The 22,077-nt window shown below is 38.3% G+C and overlaps 1 protein-coding gene across 1 annotated transcript in view; it reads left to right on the top strand.

Moving 5' to 3' along the window:
* The window catches only part of MOCOS (molybdenum cofactor sulfurase), a gene marked incomplete at both ends in the record, with an annotated part of 60,519 nt that overhangs the window by 26,527 nt on the left and 11,915 nt on the right, over positions 1-22,077 (top strand). The window contains 1 exon segment of the mRNA XM_010146110.1: positions 7,753-7,952. Coding sequence (XP_010144412.1) covers positions 7,753-7,952 — 200 coding nt within the window.

Here is a 22,077-nt window from a genome sequence, read left to right as displayed (position 1 = left end):
TCCAGCAAGGCTTAGATTTGGATCTTTCATCTTCTTAGAGAGGAAAAGGAAGAAGCTGACTGGGTTTGCAGAATATTTTAAAGGGTCCTCTTGATGCTGAGGGAAAGATTTGCTCCTAAGAAAAACACATTTGGATTTATTTTTAAATTCAGCTTATTTTTGGTGCAAGTTGTTTGTCTCCGTTGGTCTGCAGCTCCACTCAGCGGAAAACAAAAATAAAACCAAACAACCCACAAAACTGCAGAGCCATTAAAAAGTCATGAGACTGTCAAATAGTACTGGTGACTGGGTCATATAGAGAACTTATATGAGGGAAGAATTGTACTTAACTTCAGACCTGATGATAGTATCATAGTCTCTGACTGAGCAGAAGATGAGAAATGTTTGCCTTCTACTATATTAAAGTGATTAGGAAGTTGTTGCTGACTCAATTAACTAACTAACTAACTAAACTGTTCATGCAAAGTGAATGCTGACTTCATCTTACAGACTTCAAAACATAAGACTTACTGCCCCATCTTACATTTTCTAATTCCCCATGGCTGTAGCTTTGAGACAAAGAGTTTTATGCTCTGCCTCCTATTAGCAGTCTAACTATTGAGAGAGTTGAAAATACCAGGAAACAAGCAGTAGTAAAACTTTCACATGCTGACTTCAAGGAATTGTGCATAGCAGGCTCCATTAAACAAAGAACAGGGCCACTTCTATAATAAAGCAGAAAATAGACCTCTATGTAACATTCAGGTTTCTGACAGCTACCAGGAGAATTCATGTGCTTTCATACTACAAGATTCTTTTGCATTTAGTCATTAAGATGACAGAATCATGAGCAGAAGTTGTTCTGCTGGACTGAGAAAACCTTGGGAGATAAAGCCTTTAGAGGTAAAATGAAAGTATCACATATTTTCAGGAGTGATTCTGTTGTTATTGCAGAAACCTCTGTGGGCTCATGTCATCCAGCACTCTGGAGATGTAGTTTGAATGCTGCTTCCATGTACAAAACACTGCCTTTTTAAGAAAGCCTACCCATTCATCTGTTATGTTGCTGGTTTTATGGATTGAAAAGTCATCCTGAAATTATTTCCTCTGCTGAGAGTATGCCTTGTGCTCATGGAAGTAAAAAAAAAGGATGGACAGACACACACACTCTCCCTCCTCCAGCTCTAAAAAGAAATATCGTAACAATAGCAAACAGTAAATTAAATGCATCTGACCTGGAGCTCATTTGAATTATTAGATAGTTTTCAGTCTAACAAGCAGTTAACTGAAATGGAATTGTACCTGTAATTAAAATAGTTATACTGAAAGTGAGTCAGCCAGCTGGCACGTACAACTTCCCCTCTCTTAGACTATTCCCAAGAAATTAAAAAAAAAAAAAAAAAGGCGAAGTATTCCTCATTATGATGTTTGAAAATTAGGAGCTGCTTCTTTCCAAATGTGCTGCTCATTTTATTCAGAACAAAGACTTCTAAGTTCCCTTACTGTGTGAAAACAGAGCTTGAATTAGCTGCTCTAAAGAAGTGGGAGATGGGGCACCAAAAAGCCTTCTGTTCATTAAGATAAACACCAAATATGTGTTTCATGTTTGGTTTGGGTATAACATTCTGAATAGAGGATTAAGCAGTTGCTTCCCCCAGTCTTTAACTATTGAGATGGTGTGGGAGAGGAGGAGAATAAAAGGATTTAAGCTATTATGCAAAGAATTAGTGTTGAGAGAGTAAAAGCTCCTCCTATTACCCATTGAATTCTGCATGGATTTAGCAGCGCTGAGAGCGTAACATGGCTCTTGGTTTTGGATTCACAGAAAGTACGTAATTAAGTTGCAAGAGTCCATCTAAAGTTCCAGCTCAGACACTGATTTTGTGGGATGGACTATTTCAACTTATTTATGTTCTTTCAAACAAAACTATGAGCTTCTCAACAACAACAAAAAATTACATAATTTCCTAACTGAAATTTCCTTTTTATTTAATTCTTTTCATTACATCTTAACTTCAGAAAGAAGCCTGCTCTAATTTATGCATGGCAAGATATCATTTTTTTTGAAGTACAAGTGACATCCGGGGACACAGATTTTTCCCTTCTTGCTCATAAAGCAGTCACCTCAGTTGCAGAAAGGGCCATAGTCCACCCCACTTTGTGTTCCCCAAATCAATTTTTATTATATGTGTTTTATAGATCAAGTTGATTGGACTGTTCATGTGAGTCACTGTGAATAAGGGGTTTGCAATCTGTCCATGTGTTATGCATTGCCTGTGAGTGTGGATGATGGATGGTTCTATGAATTTGCTGCTAAGTCAGTTACAGTGTTTTATGTTGAGTTTTAATGAACTACATTTGCTAATGGTTATGGCCAATATTGGAATGCTGTTACACTAGAAGAGCTCCTTTCTGTTGACTCCAAGGAAGAGTTAATGTATTAATTTTAATGCTTAAGTTCCATGAGAGTCTCTTAGTTCTTTTTTTAAAAGTAATGTTTAGTTGCTGTTAGCTAACCTGTAAACTCATTTTAATCTATTTTTTATTTATATTCTGTTTATTTAATCTTTAAAGTATCAATTGTAGCTGCTTAGAAATTACATACATTTTTCATATATTTTTTCCTCTAGGCATCTGGTGCTTCACTCTGGCAAAGAGAGAGTAGCTAGATTTGGTCTGACTTAGGATAGCTGTTCTCATAATTTAGGGGAAAGAAACCACCAGGAATGTGTATATTTAATATTTTTATTGATGAATATAGGAGCCATACCAGAGGACGAGTGATCATGATTTCTTACTAAGTTGATTATATTTTCTTCTCATTATTTGCCCTTTTAGTATTGTATTTCCAGTTTGGGTGCTGGACATTGGATCATCATATGAATAATTCTTTTGCATGTTTGCAGTGTTTTGTTTGGAGCAGGATTGCTTAAAAATGGCAGTGGTTAGAATACATTGATTGATGTGGTCTTAAGCCAAAGCAAAGGACGTATATGAAGCTACCATTACCAAGTGCATCCTCAATAGATGTTTTTCGGGAGAGTAACACCAAGTAGGTGACAGAGTTCAGTCAGAGACATTCAGTTCTGTGCATGAAAGAACACTAAAAAAAGCTCAGAAATGAATCTTAATGTACGCTTCTTGGAGGAAGGGAATGAAGGACTCCAAATGTTTGACAGGATTTACAGGTTCCATGGCTTCATTAGCACATTGACTCACAGGTCCCACATGGTGATCTGTCTTGTTTGTTATTTATTAGAAGGTGGCTACATCTTGGTTTTACTCCCTGCTGATTGGTTTGCTGAGATTTCAGCTCATCATTTCTCTGCCTCATTGCTACTCATTCAGTGATGCTGAAGAATAGTGAATCACATTGCTCTTTTTCATATCCAAAGATATAGGAGTTTGGATTTACTGAAGTAACAGAGAATTTGTTCACGTAAACCTCAATTTCTGTGTTTTTTTCACAGTAAGTTAGAAAAAATAACTGTATATTTGATTTATGGCTCTTTTCCTCCTCATCTCCAGTATTTAATTTCTCATAATAAGAGAGATAAGAAATGTATTTAAATGCAGATCACAGAGATTTCTGAGTACAGCCTGAAAACCTTAAGCACCAAAGCTTTCATTCTAGAGGCTCAATTTCAGTCTCTGCATTATCTTAATCTCTTTATTGAAAATCTTTTATAGATGTTGACATACGCCTGTCTGTCTTCTGTTCTTTCAGGAAGAACTAATACTTGAACATTTGAGCTACTGAAGACCTGGTTGTTTCAGAGAGGAGATTGTGTGCCGTTTCATGTTTTCCATTTATGTAAAGCAAAACCAGATCTATACTGAATCAAAATCATTCTATACTGAAGACTTATGGGAATCCTATGTATCTCATATTTCTCAGATTAGATAAAATTCCACTGGAAAAATAAAATCTACCAGTATTTTGCATATAACAAGCAGATATTGATACAGAGGTAGTGTGAATACAAGAAGTTATCACCAGGCAAACCAAGCAGTCAATTTACAGTACCGCGGGGACAACTGTACGTAGTTTGATTGCACATAGTTTGAACCCTCTTGTAAATGTGAGATAACTTACATTTCTCTTCTGGATGACTGAGCAGAGTCCTATGAATAGGCATATGCACACGTGCAATTCCTATGGAAGAGGTGACACAGTGAATTTATCTGTGGGTTATCGAGTGCACTGACACTCTGAGTTTTCCATACTCAAACAGTATTGGTTTCCATAACAGTACCCAAATGGAAGTGTAAGATGGGGTCTGAGATCATGATAATCTGTTGGTATGTAATGTACAAACATATATCAGCAATATGAGGTTTAATGGCATCTCCACAGGTTTACTACAGTACTTTGGCAAGGTGGTTTGTACACAAAAGTACAAGCTATCTTTGTCAATCTCTTCTGCTCAATAACTTGGCCACTGCAGAAGTATATGGTATTCATTGCAGAAACAAGTAGTGTGAAAAATGAGGTGCTATTGGGAGGAAGAATTCATTTAATGTTCTTGTCTGGCTTAATGTAAAGTGAAAACATACACAAGGACAAATTAATAAGGGGCATATTAACCACAGAAATGCAGGAGTTTCCTTTCTGACAGGGAAGTCCTTATATTTCTACCACAGGAAGAAGTTAGTCATTAATGAGAGCATCCTTTGTGCTGAACGTGTTCCTAAGCACATAAATACAGTGAATGGTATTAGATAGAGTTCATCTGCTGTAATTTTGACTACATCAGATTTTTCTAATCCAAATTACCGAGCCCATAAATTGTTCTTCATTTAAAAATAATTTTTAGGAGCAACTAGATGCGATTCACCTTAATGAAGCAGTGTAGTGATAAGAAAGAAAATCCATAAAGTGAAAAGGAGTCAGGTCACTTGAGTCCTTCCCAACACCTTCTCATGATTAAGTACTGATGATTTTTCCAAGCTGTATGTCATCCAAAAGACTTAAGGTGTGCTGCTTCTTTTAATGCCCAAACAGGCAGCTAGGGAAGACTATCCAAGTATTCAGTTAAGGAACCACAGTTTTGTATAGAGAGAAGATAAAAATCAGGAATGCAATGAGGTAGTAAATACCAATTCAACCAAAACATAGAAGATTACCCTCTCATTTACCTTAAACAGGCTCAGTCAAGCAATGAGTTTTATTTTTGTCACCCCAAATGCGAGACTAGGTGCAATAATGCAAGTCCTTAGATCACGTTAGAGACCAGAGATTTGTTCTGGTTTTTATTTTCTCCTCTTTTCCCTAGCAGAGAGTGGGAAATGAGGTAAGCACTGGATTTATGCAGGATACAGTACAGATCATTTAGTTCAGCACAATAAAAATAAATCACAACTGTTTTCTGAATATACCCCTTTTTCTGTCAGAATAAAATTCAGATTGCCAGCATTTGTTTCCCAGGGTTTTCTGTGACATCAGACATAGTCACAATCTGCTACTTAAAAATATGGGATTCTGGCAACACTGCTTCCACTCTCCAGTCACGGGGCAGCAAAGTAACTGCAGGCTATTGCATTTGGATTTGTCAGAATAAATAATTAAGAGGCTCATCAGCTTCTCGCTAATGAATAAGGAAATGTGATTAAGCAACTTTAAAAGAGAACGGCTGAAGACAATATAGAAATGATAGCAGGATGATTGCTGTGAATGAGAGACTGAAATTTCTCAATAAGAGATTTCTTCAACAAGACACAAGGACAGTAGTTTAATCTTCCATTAAAAGATTCCTGCCAATTTCAAAAAGCTCTGAATCAGGGGATTACAGACGTCTCAGAAGCTGACAAGACAGTCACTTCTCTTACAGACTGCTACTTTCTGGCAAATGCTGAGAAATAACTTTTTTTTTTTTTCTTCTCTCTCAAGACTCTGAACTTCTACCAAACAATGACTAGGACATCTCTGACCAGGCAATCTTTTATTCCCAGAGACTCTGAAAACACAAATAGTTTTTCAGACCAGACTGATCTGGAGATGCTTGCCAAGTTTACTGTGGGCAATATCTAGAAATTGTACTGATTAGCTTCTGGCAATGTTCCTTGAAAGTGCTTTGTGTGTTAGTATCTCATTAAATATCTTCTTCCTCTTTATTATTCTTTAGCACCAAAAAATATACTTCCTCCTTATATCTAATCTGTTTCTATGCTTTTACTGTCTGCTCTGCCATCTTACCTAAAGGAGATAGCACATAATACAGAAACCTGAAGAAAAGTGAAATAACAGAAGTGAGTGTTATTCTCCTGTACATCAGGAGAAAGATACCTTATTTTTATCCTTTATATACATTCATAAATGACATAGTCTGTGTATGAGTAAAGGCACAAAGTCAACAAGCATATTACAAGATTTTTCTCCAAGGGCAGTTATATCAGACTGCAGAAGTTTCCAGATACCTAGATACAAAAAATGGTATGCGCAGAAGTGTGAGATTCATAATTACGCAGTTTAAAAAAAAAAAAAAGAAAGCAAAAGAAAATGTCAAACAACTTTTTAGTTACAGAAATGTGCACATACCTCATATAAGATACTCAGCGTTACAGAAAATACTCTGTGTCTAAAACCCGGGCAGAAAAATACTGTTCTACTTCAAGGAGCTTTTGAGGAAATTATTCTTCTTTTTATTTTTCCACATGATGTAAGCCCACCATAGTGCCACACATCTTATGCATAGTAGAAACCACTTCAGATTTACGATCAAAATTCCAGCTGTCTCCAGTGGAGGTTTGGTTGGGCTTAAACATGCTGTTAGCCTTTGAATATTTCTGTGTGTCTCTTATAATACTTTGAGGTCATATCGTTGTCTTCTAACAGTCTTCAAAAATGATGCAAATTCATAGGTTTTCAGTTTCTACTTTGAAGATTACTTGTGGGTTTCTTGTTCCACGTGTTAAATTGCTGTTTGATCAGGGTTAGGGTTAAGGTCATTCCTTTTCTCGTGCTGTATTTATTGTCATACCCAGTTACTTGTCTCCTGTCAGCAGTTTATCCTAGGGAATATCACAACCTACTTCTTCATTTCAGGTTACATATGTTCTACTTTGACTGAAATGGCTAGTTTGTGTCTGACAGTTATGGTTTAGCTTCCGGCAGAGAATAAAAATATCTCCAAAGCCCTAGGTGACCATGGTATATCATCCTGTGGCATATCCTCTGAGCACAAGAATGAGAAGCCATTTCGATAGGGACATCTAATAGAGACACAACCTCTCAGAAAGCAGAAATGTAGAAGAAACTTTTCCAAACTCCTAGGTGTAGCAAAAAAAAAGCTTTTCCCAGGCCAAGTTCTGTGAAAACTTCTCTGCAAAGCTTCTCTGGAGCAAATAGATTGCGTTCACAACATCCTCTTTCTTCTATAAAAAGAAGAGCAGGCTTGGAAAAATGCTTCTTCAGTACTCAAGTAAATTCTTTGTATACTAACTCTTGTATTTTGTAATTTCATTTAGAATTTCATTATTTTTATTTTAACTTAGATGTAGCTATTTTCATTCTGTCCTGTGCTAGAATTGATGCCTCATTCCCATGATCTCCAGAGTAGGTTAATTGTAGATAAATCGCTGGTGCAACAGTACTTCTGAAGCTTTCACATGAGGAGATAAACTTTTGCAAATTCTGTATCATTTAAAGGAACCCAGAAGTACCAATTTTGTGCTCGTTAACCTCCCACCAACACCATTCTGAAAAGTCATGCTTTTTTTACATTTCCTTAAAAATAAGGCTTCTGACATGTACATGCACTTTTTCTTTTGTAGGTGGAATGGAGAAAATAAAACAGCATACTTTTGCATTAGCTCACTACACCTATACTGTGCTGTCTACCTTAAAATATGCCAATGGGGCTCCTGTAGTACGTATTTACAGTGATACAGATTTCAGCAGTCCTGATGTCCAGGGTCCAATCATCAGTTTTAACGTGCTTGATGAAAATGGAGAGGTGATTGGCTTTTCACAGGTATGTTTTTCTCTTGCCTTAACTGAGTGTTATGTTTATATTTTAAACATAGTCACAATGAGTTCCTTATTCTAAAGGTAGTATTTTGTCCATAGTGGTCCCTTCTGAGGTTTTGATTTTGTTTCTTCGTAGCTCTGTGCAATATATACACACCATTTTTGAAGAAGTAGAAAGAGAATCCAATAAATAGTTTTAGCACAACAGTAAGTACCTAATAGCCAAAGCCAATATCTTAAATATTTAATACTCCCCACACAGTAAGTTTGAAAGTGGGCTGTTTTAACAAGATGCATTGACTAGGCAGTTTGGTTTCGTGTTGACTTATTCTCTAGAGTACTCAAAACTGGGAATTGAAGAGCAAGTCTAGAAAAGCTGATATAAGACACTGCCTTGGAGCTTTGACATACAAGTGAAATCAGTTCTCAGAATATTGCAGTCCCCCATGAAAGTCACCCTCTTTTCCCTTCAGTTCTAATGATTAGATTTTTGTAATATTCCTGAGGAAGCATTGAATTAAGTTGAATCATCAGTGTAAGGAGTGGGATTCAAGCTCAAAAAAACCTTAAACACTGTCTTTCTCCAAGCTTTGTCTAGCCTGTGTCCTTCAGGTATACTGAATATCTCTAAGATGAAATGTTGCGAAACTTTTTCACCTTCAGTAGAGATGTAATGGTGTATGACCATAATCGTGTGACTGTGCATCATGTAGGTGGTGTGTAACATAGGGTAACGTAGCTCACTTGCTCATCAGAAGTCAGAAGAACTATGGTGCTCCAGTTTTGCTTAATTCTTCTGTTTGTCATTGGCTGACGACTGAATAAGACCTCAAGTCAAGTTTGCAGTTTATGACCTTGAGGTTTTTTTAAAAGCTGTCAATAACTGGTACCATCTGTCTCAGTGACAACTACATTCTGCCAGCAGTAGTGGCAGAGCTGCATTGCTCTTGGAAGCTGATAATTCTGGCCCTTAGGGAGAGAGTGGGAGTGCTGTAAAGGCCTTCCTCAATGCTTCTCTGCCAGAGAGGAGAAGAAATGGGCACTGAGGGGAACGCAGAGACATGTCCATGAGAATACAAGAGGAGATCCATATATGCACAAGGGAGAACAGAAGTGAAGCAGTTACTTTGTAGCTTTTCAATATGGAGTTTTACAGATTTAAGCCACTTATCACACTGATGAACATGGAAGTATAGTACTGAAGAAGCTCTTCTTTCTGTATGTCTTTTTTTTTTTTTACTATGCTAACAAATACTCTCAAATATTCACCTCATTTAAAAAATTCCACATTTTAGGAGTGATGTAGCCATTTATACAGCCTTGAATATGTGTAGCAATGTTCAGAAAAGACCAGGGATATTAACACAGCTGGGTTAGTAAAACACTATGCAAACACTCTGATGTTGCTTCTGTCCTTTGGTTAACACCAAAACCTTTATTTGCACTTCTGATTTTCACAATTTCTTAGTAAAAATGGCTCTTGCTTGTTTCATTTTTTTAAACTCAAGTGTATCCTCAAAGAAAAAAATATTTTGTAGTCTTATGCCTTCATTGTGCCTTGTTTGCTGCAATGGGCGGCTCAGAAAAAGCTTCTTTATTGATCTGTATCATCTGGATTGTGCTGTTCACCAGATTCTCATCACTTCTGGTGTGAGTATGTAGAATGAAGAACTATAAAGTTTTCAAATGCATCCGAGTCACATCTGCACTGCCTGTTAGATTACTTTGTTTAATTCAAATAATGTGCAATTTAATGACTTAGAAATTAACAAGCAACTGCACTATTCTTTGCAAAGCTATAATACATGTGATGGCTTCTTTCACGGAATTAAATTCTTTCATAGACATCTCATAGCAGTTACGGGAGACAAAAATTTTTGCTTCTTCTTTATGATTATGAAGAAAATACATACAGCAGAGAGTAAGCTTCATCAAACTGACAATATAATGTCATCTCCATACCTGTATTCATGTCTAAAATTAGATAGGTTTATTCAAATCACAGTTAATCCAAATACTTCCATTAATGGTTTAGAAATGAAACAATGTCCCCCATTTTGGTCGTGTCTGTGATATGCACATTCCTGTGGATTCACTGGTCAGTCTCCAGATGCAATCTAGTGGAGTTAGGAGAACACAATTCCAGAAGGCTCCCAGAAAACATTTTGGGGAATTCTTGATGAGGGCAAAATTGGATGATATTTCTATCTGACACACCTACCACTAGTGGACACCAATTAAAGACTTGGTTGTATTTCAGCTAGTATATTTAAAAAGAAATGACAGAATGTCCTATTCCTTTATGGATGATATCCTCTCTATCAATAATTACTTATGAACAGGCATCCAACCGGTTCTACTTGTCTTTCTGACAGATAATTGTTCTGTACCCATTGCCTGTTAGAGGGCACAGTGTGGATGGACATTGGCATTTGGTATCTTGAAAAGGACAATCTGACTAACTGATTCCGGAGAAAATATTATGATGAGGTTTGGAATAGTTTATTCTGAAAACTTAAGATTGGCAAGAAAGACTTACTAAGTAGACAGTGTCTTCAGAGGATATCAAGCTTACATTTAAGCCTCAAGATTTACATAATTTACGTGAAATTCAAAACTCTGAACTAAGTCCAAGACATTTAGGATGTGAAAAGCATATAGCGAAATACATGACATTTAATACTGCCACTGAAATATGAAAGCAGAGAAAAAATGAGGATGTCTTTCATCTGCGTAGCATTTGGGAGGAAAGCTGTTCTTACCTGCTTCTAATATTGAAATCCGTTTCTCACTGTTTGTCAGAGTTAAATTAGCAGAGCTAACAAGATTGTGGCACTAAAGACAAACATGCTTGAATTACGTACGTGGTGTCAGTCGCACCAATAGGAAATAGGCACAGTCTCAGGTTCATCCTTGAGTAAAACCTCAACTACAGCACTCAAGATTAAATGAAGGCATTTCATTAAAGTGAGACACACAAATGGAACCGTACCATGATTGCACTTTCAGGGGTGGCAGGGTTTTGGGGAGCATTCTGTCCCAGTATATATGATATAGAAAACTTGGATGTTAAGAAGTGATAAGGTGGGAGTGAAATAATTGTGGAAGTTGAATTGCTATTGCTTTTTCATTTAAATGTTTCCTTGTGATTGTTGAAGGGTATCACTGTTTTAGAGTATTATATTTGGAAGAAATTTTCATTGCATACTATATGTATCATTGGTTTAGTTGACAGTTTAATTACTGGTTTAGTTATTTTGCTCAATGGTAATCAAAACAATTAAAGAAGGAGGACTTGCAGGGTCCAAACACCAATAGTCACTCAAAATCTTTGGTTTTTTTTCAGATTTTTCATTAAACATTTTTTTATTTGGGGATAAAATTACTACAGTTTTGAAATCTCCATAAACCTCCTGTCTCTGGGCAATAAAAATACATCAGATTCCTCCTTTGAGCTGCACCAAATACTTCCCATGAAAATTATTTCTTTCATTAACGCTGTCTTGTAGACTACCATTGAAATTCCTTGAGAGGATACCTGTATTCGGTTCACGCAAGCCACCTGTCCTCTGCGGTAACAGGGGTTAAACTATGTTGAGTACTAGACAGGTCCAGAACATAAAATGGCCTTTATGTCAAACAGCTTCTTCATATATACTTGTCTAGTTAAGAACGGGTAATTCTCCAGCATTATAGTTTTTGCTTTTAATGAAGTGTGGACAGACGACAGCTTGGTGATTTTGAAAGGTGAGAAGGTGCAGGGGTAGAGATAAAGGACCTCTGCAGAGAAGTAGTGGTGCAGGATGGAAGCAGCAGAGTTGGCATTAGCAAGCTGTCGATCTTCTGCTTCCTTGTGAGGCTACCAGAAAAAGAAGCAATTAGCCTTAGATATTAAGGGGGATTTGTGATGTCATGAGAAAGGTGTTACATATATGCTCGGTGCTGAGATAATACTGCACTCTTCACACAGAGAATGCCCCATTAGCTCATTTATTAGCAGTGAATATCTGCAGCGTATATGGGTGTGATTGGTTTATACATCCCCTAGTCCTTCCAATTTCTGAAACTGTTTGACAGCAATGACTCAGCTTCAGTTTGCATACTTGCCATCTCTTTTTATCAAAACCTTGCATACAACTCTGTGAGGTTCCAGCTTGGTTTGAATGCCAAGGGAATGTAAGGGAACAACATTGATTTGAAACAACAATTACACACACACACACACAAAAGTGTATTTCTTACAAATCAGGTCAAAGTGCAAAGTTGTATGTTCTCTTCCATTTGCAGATTTGAAAAAAATCACCATCTCTGCTATGAGGGGACCTTTTGTGCTAATATTTTTTAAGTTTTCCTCTTTGTTTTGCTGGGGAGAAGAGACGTGTAATGTTCTTTGCACATTCAGTAGGTAATTGCAGAGTAATTTTATAATCCTTTCACATTTCATTCTGCAAAGTCAGTCTGGAAGCCGGAAAAGGGGAAAAGGGTGAGAGGCAGAGATGGGCAGGTGGAATTTCATCCGAAACATTTGTTGAATTGTGCGCCCTGGAGAGCTCTTACCCAGTCACACCTTCCAGTTCAGTGTTTTCTGGCCTCAGTTAAAAGCAGCACTTCTCTTATCAAACTTTTTCTTTTTTTTTCACTTAAAGACAATATTTTTTCCTCCTGTATGTCATGGGCTTAAAAAAGTCAGTAAACCAGCACAGCTATCTTTTGAAAAATGGCCACCATTTCAGCTGTGAATCACCAGCTCCCTTTCCCACCCTGCTTTTTCACACTGCCTCCTTTGCCTGGAGCCTGCATCTAAGCAGAAGTAGTTTGCTGTGATTGTCTTATCTGCAAAAGTTCCCTTGGTATCCCTATATGCTTGCCATGTCTCCTAAAAATCCTGTCAGGAGGGGAACGAGTATCGGTCCATTAGCAGTCTCAGCCTTCTTGCCTGCCACTTCACACTTGTGTGTGATAGACAAACTGCTATAAGAGGAATCAGCTGCCAAAGATAGAGAATGTAAATATTTTGGTTTGCCTAAGGAACGCTCTTCTGCGGTGTTGCATATGGATGAGTTTTGCCTCTGAAGACTGAGAACCCTGCTCAGATAGATTATGATCAGTTTTGTCTAGGAGTCTACATTAGCATGTCCTAGCTCACTCTCATCAACCCAGACAGAGTGAAGGGAGGTCTAGACTTCAAACTTACCTTTCTTCATCAATTTCTCAAGGAAAAAAAAAACTGTCAACGCTGCTCGGCAGGTAATTGCCAGTCTGTGTCCCTTCAGCACAAATCTAAAATGCAATTTGATGACTGCTGTTATTATGTCATCTGCCTACTGTCTCACCCACCTTCCTTCTATGTCCCCCTCCCTTGAGGGCATGTAGAGATAGACTCAATGACCAACTGCTGGGTTTTTCGCTTCCAGCCTTTATTTTCTGTCATTTTGAGGTGAAGACCAGGGTCTTAAATCGGAATGTATGGCGCCAAATCACTTTGATGAACAGCCACACAGGATATCAATGTGGCTCCTTCTCTGCCCACGTAGCCTCTCTCTGCCAGTGTTCACATGCTAGCAGCATAAGAAGAGGACAAAACCAGAATGAGAACCTCAAGAAACAAAAGAAATTTTGGATTCCTTTTAACCCCACTTATCCTTCTGCATCCAAAGCATCCTGTGGTTGTGAATTGTCTTGTAAGCAGCTTAGCAGACAAGCCAAATTCATCCCTGTGGTTTTAGATGTGGAGGGAGAAAAAGAGGTTTTAGGATTGCAGGGCTCTGAGAGGTTACTCATCATCGATTGTTGTGTGCCAAGATAGGATCACCTTTACCTGAACCTTTCTGCAGCCTCCAGAGGCTATATTTGCCATTACAAAATAGTTCCTAATGATTAACCTACATTTCCCAAAATGCAGCTGATGTCCATTGTTACATGGATTGGGCAAAGAAGGAGACACCGGTTTGGGCAGGAAAGCAGAAAAACAGGAGAATATAGTCATGAGAGACAGCAGAGAGTTGGATGAGCAGTCTGAAATTGTGTTGTATGGGAGAGGTGTGACCAGGGAAGAGACAGAGCAATATAAGCAGGTAGAAGTTATTCTGTCTGTTTGCATTTGGACAGGTCTGCAAGAAGTAACACGGGACAAAGTAGTGTGAGGCAGGATAGGAAACACTCATAAAAGTAGTTGCTCAAGGTAAATAAAATGGTGGTAGCCTGTTCTGGAAGCACCTTCAGTACATACACTTTCTGTGCCTTACTTTCACAGTGTTCTCTTTTAGGAACTTTCTTTTCCTTCACTGATATTTCAATGAATTGCTTAGCTGGACCTAGATCAGAAGCCAGGACCTGACAATGGCCAGGTGGAATCTCCTTTTGCTGTAGTCTTTCAGTGTCACCATAAGGGATTCAGTGTCTGTCTTCCCCACTTAGATGAACCTCACAGCAGTGGAAATATGTTCAATACTGGTAAATCTTCAGATATGAAGTGGTGCAAACATTTGTATATCCACACAGCTGGTTGAATAAGTATTTGTATCACTACTTACCATTACATGATAAAAGGGACCGTGCAATACCCAGAGTGGGTAGATTTCTTGAAATAATTGATGTTTGTGTCTCAGATGGTACCATCAGTTTCACTGATAGGTTAGCTCCACTGCACTGCACAGCTGGTATTTAGATACCGGGTGGAAAAAAAGGAGCTACAGCATTTCACATGCACGGGAAGCTGTTGCCAGGTCAATTTGATCTGACTGCTGACCAGGCTCCAGGCTCTGGTCAGCAGTCCCTGGAAATTCATAACATGTCCCTTCTGGAGAAAGTGCTGCTAAGTGATGATGAGGGGTAGTTTCTTCTTTATTTGATCTATGTGAAATAAGTCTTCATAAAATGTTACTAAGCAGTAGATCTTTGTTGTTCTTCAACCTCTATCCCTTTGTATTTTTTCCCATCTGTTACTTTTTACTTCTGTGCAAAACAGTAATTTAGTTTTGCAGGTGGAGAAGTGCAGCGTTTTTTCATTTGGGCTGTAGAAAATGGAAATCCATCATTTGTTAATTCCAACTAAGAACGTCTGTGCAGAGACGGTCAAACAACTTCGAGTTAGTTACTCTAATGCTTTTAGAAGCATAGCCACTCATTATATTAATTGTGATGACTCAGGAAAAGAAAGATATTCTTAACATGCCTAATGGGATTTTTGGCCATCTTCCCAATAGCTACCTAAAAATTGCTGGGGTTATTGCTCACTATTGATTTTAGCTATAGATTTAGTCATTGATTTCAGGAAGCCAGGGATGGCAGATAGACCAGCACAATAGAATGCAAACACGATTACAAGGAGAAAAAGATTGTTGTGAAGATTCCTGTTGAACATAGACTAATTTCCTCGGTTCCAATTAGTTTCCAATTGCACCGGTAAGCAGGGTGATAGCAGCAATGCAGCAAATTGCACTGCCTTGCCAATAAACAGCACCCTGTTGATCCAAAGTGTCGAGAAATGCCGTTACAATCTGGATCTTTGCTTATATTTTGTCACATGGCACTGGGTCCTCAAAGACAGCCCTTCCAGCAAGGGGCTTTCTAGGTAGGGGATTACTGACTGAGTGTAAGGAGGTGTTACACTTGAGAGACTCAGTGTGATAAGTGCAAATCCAGTTAGTAGGTAATGAAGCTGGCTTCGTGCTGAGGAAGTAGTGACAGAGTACAGGCTGAGTTGCTTGCTGTATTGTTTCATTGTGGGGGAACAAAGATGCATGTGAGATAATATGCTTGAAATTACCTACCATTAAACTGCTCATCAGAGCTGGTTAAAGTTAGAAAAGTTCATGAAAGCCTAGACTGAAGGTGTTTCCTGACACTGCTTCTCTGGGGTGTCCTTTTGTGTTGCTAAGGAAACTGGGAAGGAGATAAAAGATACATTCTTACACTTGTTCAGATGAAAAAATCTAAGAAGAATGAGGGAGGCTAAACATTTCCTGTTTAGTAACAGGGAAAAACTGTGACTCTAAACTACAGACCTTGTTACACAGGGGAGAAATGTGAAAAGAAACCACATGGTAGCAGCAAAAGTACTGCAATTTTGGCAGCTGATACTGGATTCCTCTGTTCTTGATCTTGGTAAAAACAGATCAGCTGTCTTTGAACGCATGCAGTGTCTGGTTTCAGTTCACCATCTGAATCCTTCCTGGCTCCACCTTCTCTATTACCTTGCTTGCATCTTCCTGCCCCCCTCCCCAACTCCCCTCGCCCCCCAACCCTCCAACCCAACTCCAGTATAGGACTTTGTGTGGACATAATTAAAGTAGTATTTCAACACAATCCATCACAGGTTTTTAACTGTACAACCTCCCCATGATCTATTATCCCTGTTTTCAGTGTATAAATACAGACAAAGGAGGATTTAAGAAATTTAAGAGGAAGAGGTGGAGAGGGTTTTTGACTAGGACATGAATTAAATCTGTCACTAGCCTTTCAGTATCATGCACTGCACCTTTTTATTTCTAAGCATTGTGTCCAGTTGTATTAGTCTGCTACATTCCCCTTTATCCCTTCTTGATACGAATTGTTACTTAGTCTTCTGTGTTGCTTGCCTCTAGCTTCTACTTCTCTGACTAGTAGCATTCTGACACAAGCCCTTTAGCCTACAAAATAGCTAGGGACACCCAATAGGATGCAGGGATACAGACCTTTTCCTATGACTCACAAGGGAAGACTGTTGATGTAAGGGTTTAGGAAGGCACAGAGGGCTTGGCTTCCTTTGCTTTGCTCTTCTTTCTGGAATCCATCTTTTCCCTAATGTATTTTATCAAACCAGATTTTCATTGTCACTGAATGTGTTTAAAGGAAAAAAAAAGGAAAAAAAAGAAAAAGCTCTGAGAAAATGCCATTGGTTGGAGAAACCTGTGGCTATTGAGATGCCAAATCAAAGAATACCAAGATGTTTAGTCTACTTATCACCCTGCTCAGTTTTATATATCTGGATCTTGGACTCATGAAGTTCATATACGCTCCAAATAAGTCCATTCCCTATTTTACTGCATGTACTACAGAGAAGACAAAAGCAACTGAAAAAATGTGTGGTCATTCATTAACAATCAAGACTGTGTTTCATTTCCTCCTTATAGCCACCCAATCCCCAAAGTATCTTACAGCTTCTGAACTGCAGAAGTGTGTGAGAATTCCTGCAGAATGGCAACCCACATATTCTGGATTATGTTGTTTCCAACCTGCTTCTCTCCCATCCAATCTTAGCTGATATTTGACTGTCTTTTAAACCACCAGAGAAAATTATCACACTGACTGCAAAGTTCTTGATAAGCTGGCATTTCCACTATTAGGACACCAAGTTTGGCAATTTCAATAAATTTCAGTATCTCTGTCTAATACTTCACTGCCTTCTGCCAACGGGATTTTGGTCAGAGTGAGTGATGAATGGGTGTAGATTGAAGAGAGACTTATATCCACTCTCCAGTTTGTTTGAACCATTGTAACAACTAAAGCTGCAATACTGAGGAGAGGATCAGATTCGTCAATACCATGGGAACCAGCCCACATAGAAGTTCTTACCCTGGGATGGAAAAAACGACCTCTCTGGCAGGAAACCATGCAGTTAAAACAGTTTAAGTATACTGTAACTCAGCTAAAATGCTTTTTTCCTCCTACTAAATGATTTGGAAACAAGTGCTGATTTTTTTTTATTCTTCTGACCTACTTCTTATTAAACTGTATTAAACAAGATTAAGTATGCATTTGCATCAGCAACAACATTTCACAGTCAGATGCTGGATGACAGAAAGAGCTAGCTTACTTTCTCTCCAAATCCATGCAGTGAACCAGTGAATTAATTTACCAGTGGATGTGGAGAACGGTGTCATGAAGCCTGTTTTATAACCAGCCATCAGTGGTGTGCAGTGAAATTCGTGTAATGAGCAAATCCATCAGACAAATTGCTCTGAAGTTTGAGCACTGTAGAAAGTAGAATGAGAAGTCCCAATCCCAATTCCTGAAGGACAGTACCTGCCAGGATTGACTTATATGATATTTTTTGGCAGGGGGGACACTTCATGATCTATTATAAAATGTTCCTTTATTAACGTGAAGAATTCTTGTGATACTCAGTAAAATAACTTGCACAAATAAGAAGTACTTCCTTGAGTAAGAGGTACAGAATTTGATCCTGTGGGAATGACTTCAGCAGGGAATCCTAAAGAATTCATCTTTCCTAGTGAAAATCTTAGACTTAGTTGATTAGCAATAATGCAAAATTCTGTGCTATTTGTAAATATTTACTATCACCTAGAATATATATACAGTATATACAGTAAGCGTAATTCTCAAGCCTTATTTCAATGGAGCCTGAAGACAGAGAAAATCCTACACCTTTCAGCTGCCTGCCACAGAGGCCCTGAAGTGAATGGATGGCAGGAATCAGTCATTTAGCAAAGGCAGAGAAGTCACCAGTGCAGCTGTGTGACAGAAATCAGAACACCAGAATCAAACCCAGTTTTGGAGCTGTCCAGCTGCTGAGTGTGAACTAAAACACCAGGTATTCAAGGGGAGCTATTGTAGGGTAATGCATTAAAACCAGAGGAAAAAACCTCTCCAGCTCAATGTTTTTTGTATTAAAAAATAGTAATTGTAATAGAATTTATCAGATAGAGCACTATGGGAAAAAAAACCTAACTGTGAACATTTGGTCAGTCTGGCAACGCTAAAGGAAGACTCACTGAGGAAGACACCTGTTCTTAAAATAAAATTATCTCTGAAAAAAAAAAGAACTATTTTTTAAAAATGGATTTAGATGAAATTCATTCATGTGTGTTTATTAAACTTGAAGACTACAGTCTGGAAGTGTGAAAAGCACCTTTTGCTTGTCAAAATTCAAGACTATCTGACATCAGAAGTGTTGGGGTGTGAAGCAACCTACAGTGCTTGGCCCTCAAAAAAAGAAGTAATGAATGCAAAGGGACTTTGAGGGACAGACAAGACTCCAAGATGTCCTGATGACTTAATTACCGTGTCCTCACTGACTGAAATAAGTAAAATGCTGCAAAATTTCTGTATGTGTTTTGCACTTTAATTGTAGTCTTTAAGTTGTGAAAGACCAAGGCACAGTAGTTCCATATATCAGAGCCAAAGAATCACCAAAACTGACAGTCTGAGTACGTTAAGCTAGGTACTTACCATTAGTACCATTCACACTTCTGTACCTTCATTGATGAACATGTTCCTGGCTCCCAAAAGTCAGCTGCTGCTGTTACAGACAGAGCTGCAAGCGACATTCCCATTTCCTAACCCTGAGCTCTGTACCTGTTACTGCTCCTTATGGCAATTTTAAATACATGCTTTATCTAAATAAGCTTTTCTTCATCAAAATAACAATAACAGATGTTTTATGTTCTATTTGTTTTGCTACGTGGTAGCACTGTAGAGAGAGATTAAATTAACTCCTCAAGCAGCGTATTTCTAGGATGAAACTAAACAGACAAAGTCAAAGCATATGTCCAAGAGAAAGTCAAGCACGCATTCAAGGGACACGTAGATTTGCAGTGCTGCCCTTACTGGTTCTGAACATGGTGTCACTGTTTGCAATGAAAAGTGTGCATCACATTCCCTGTGTGTGTTGTCACATCGGTGATAACATAGTTCAATTTATACTAAAGCTATGGGTGACTTAACTTACCTTTGTTCTCGTGAAACACAATTCCCTATATTCCTCTAATATTGGTACCATTTTTATGTATCAATAGTCTTTGTCTACTGTGCAGATTAATATATATCACCATTAGAAGTGTTATTGGAGAAGAGTATTGGGTCACACAGCTAGATTAAAAAAACTGTTCATTAAAGAACAGTAATAATTTATTTGACAAAATTTAAAAGATTTTTAAAAAGTTATTGTTAGCAATTCCTTGATGTTGGGTCATGGAGACTTCATTGCACTACATACACTTTGGTAAGCAAGACTGCAGAGTCTCTTCAAAAAAATGTAATATAAAGATATTATATATTTTAAAGCTTTTTTGTATACTGAACAAATAAGCCCAAACACTGTATGAATTCAGTAGTGAAGTATCTGTCATTATTTTTGCCAAGCTTGTCATCATTAACAGAATGATAGATCCACCCACGAGTCACTAGCACCATGATAAACCATGTTATGCCAGGATGACAACTTTTCTCATCTAAATGAAAAAGAACTCAAGAAAAATATCACTGTTCTCAGATTAAAAGAAAACAAAGCTAATGACACCACAAGTCTTTCTCAATAGATGCCTTTTACTATAACTTTGATATGAGAAACATGCTTTGAACACAGAATATTCTCCAAGGCATTCATCATGAACAGGCATCTCAGGACTGATTCTCTTCTTTGTTTTCCAAGTCTGGAGTTATTTTGATTGTATCTCGTTTTAAGAACTGAACCGTTTTGAACAGAACTAGTGGGGCAGAACATATTTAAGTGCGAACTTGAGAACTTGTGCATTATAATGATGTAGAATTTCTTCTTCCTATACAGCGCATTTTTGTATGGAACACTTTGTGCTCCATACATGGAAAAAAAAAATAATGAGTGCTGTTTGAACTGCTTTTAGTAGAGCTAAACATCACTTAGGTTGAATTATTAGAGCCTGGAGTAAGTTCCTGACGGCTTGGTTTTTCAAGCTGCTGAGACAGTGAAGTTAAAGGTGCTTAGTATCTCACACAGTTAAATTCAGAGATGTCAGGAGATAGGCTGGCATCAGAAAATTGATTATGTCAGAAGATAGGAGACAGAAGATAGGCTGAATTATACCAGAAGGTATTTGCTATGTATATTGGGCTATTATCCTATACAGAGAGCAGTCGCCGGCACGGTGGGGTCCTCTCAGTCTGCAGCACAGTTACTCTCAGAGCTCTCAGCACTCCATTTTGCAGAAGAGGAGCATAAGCACAGAGACATTAATGCAGCCTGTGCAATGTTGTTCTGTAGTAGAGAGATAGGATGTACCAGGTTTTGTGCTACCTTTCTGGCCATCCGACTGTCCCTTCCTCTAGTTCTGACAAGGAATGTTTGTCATTCATTGTCAAAGAAATAACTGGCAGTAGTGGTAACTGCTCAGCTAACCTTACCAGCTGCTGTTGTTGCTTTTTGGAATCGAGATAAACTGTTTTCACATCCCTGCAGCGTGCTTCCATGGTTTCTTAGCTGTGCTAAGAGGATCCCCATGGTGTGCTTGCATTGTTTCTTAGCTGTGCTATGAAACCTTGACAGTCTACATCTCTTCTCTGCAGTGCTGTCCTGCCAATGCTGTCCTGCCAGTGCATGCATACATGTGTCTCTTTCCAAGGCACATATAGACACGTGCTTCTGTTCTCTTTGCACATCTTTTTCATTCCTTCACATAATTTATTCATGCCAGTTTGTCATCAAGTATTATATTTCTGCCCATTCATTATTTAGTGGTCAATAAAGAAATGGTATAATACAGAACAGTACATCATGAGGAAAAAGTACACCAGGGAGCTGGTGGATTGAGTAGTTGTATGTAGAAGACTCAAGGAGGTATTCCAGTTTAGTCCCTGCCCTGTCAGATGTTATTGCTTACTGGGGGGCTGATTCTTCAAGCACTTGTGTGCCAAAACCCAGTCAGTTTCTGTAACAAGGACTTGCAGTTTCAGATCCGTGGAGAACAATGTTTTCTTTAGCTAACTGAGGAGGTGCCCCAGGCACCTTCAGTCTCTGCAGATACAGTTGTAGGTGACGGTTCTGTCAAGACTCAATGACACTTGACTGCAGGCCTGTTAATAGCACTGCTGATGTGAATGAACCTGTTCACAGCTTTAAAATTAAGCACATGTACTGGTATTAACAGAATCAGGACCTGAACTAATATGCTCTGTGGAGTGGGGTGAGGGGAGTCGGGTGTTGTGTGCACTCTCTCTCAATGCCAAGGTAAGCATTTCTGCTTCCACCACTGTTTTCTTTCAGCTGAATAGCAAGGCTGAAAAATCCTAAATGTGTATGGGAATGCTAAAAGCTACAGTAATAATTAAGTTAAATAATGCCTTCAAATGAATTGTACCTTTAAAACATTGTATATACTTTACCACAATTTTAAAATGTATGTTTTTCATTCTTCTCCTGTGTCTTGACTCCT

This window comes from Buceros rhinoceros, unplaced genomic scaffold, assembly GCF_000710305.1.
Source record: "Buceros rhinoceros silvestris isolate BGI_N320 unplaced genomic scaffold, ASM71030v1 scaffold7522, whole genome shotgun sequence".
Classification (NCBI taxonomy): Eukaryota; Metazoa; Chordata; class Aves; order Bucerotiformes; family Bucerotidae; genus Buceros; species Buceros rhinoceros.
The sequence above is the reverse complement of the archived record's forward strand: the minus strand, read 5'-3'. Positions and strand labels throughout refer to the sequence as shown.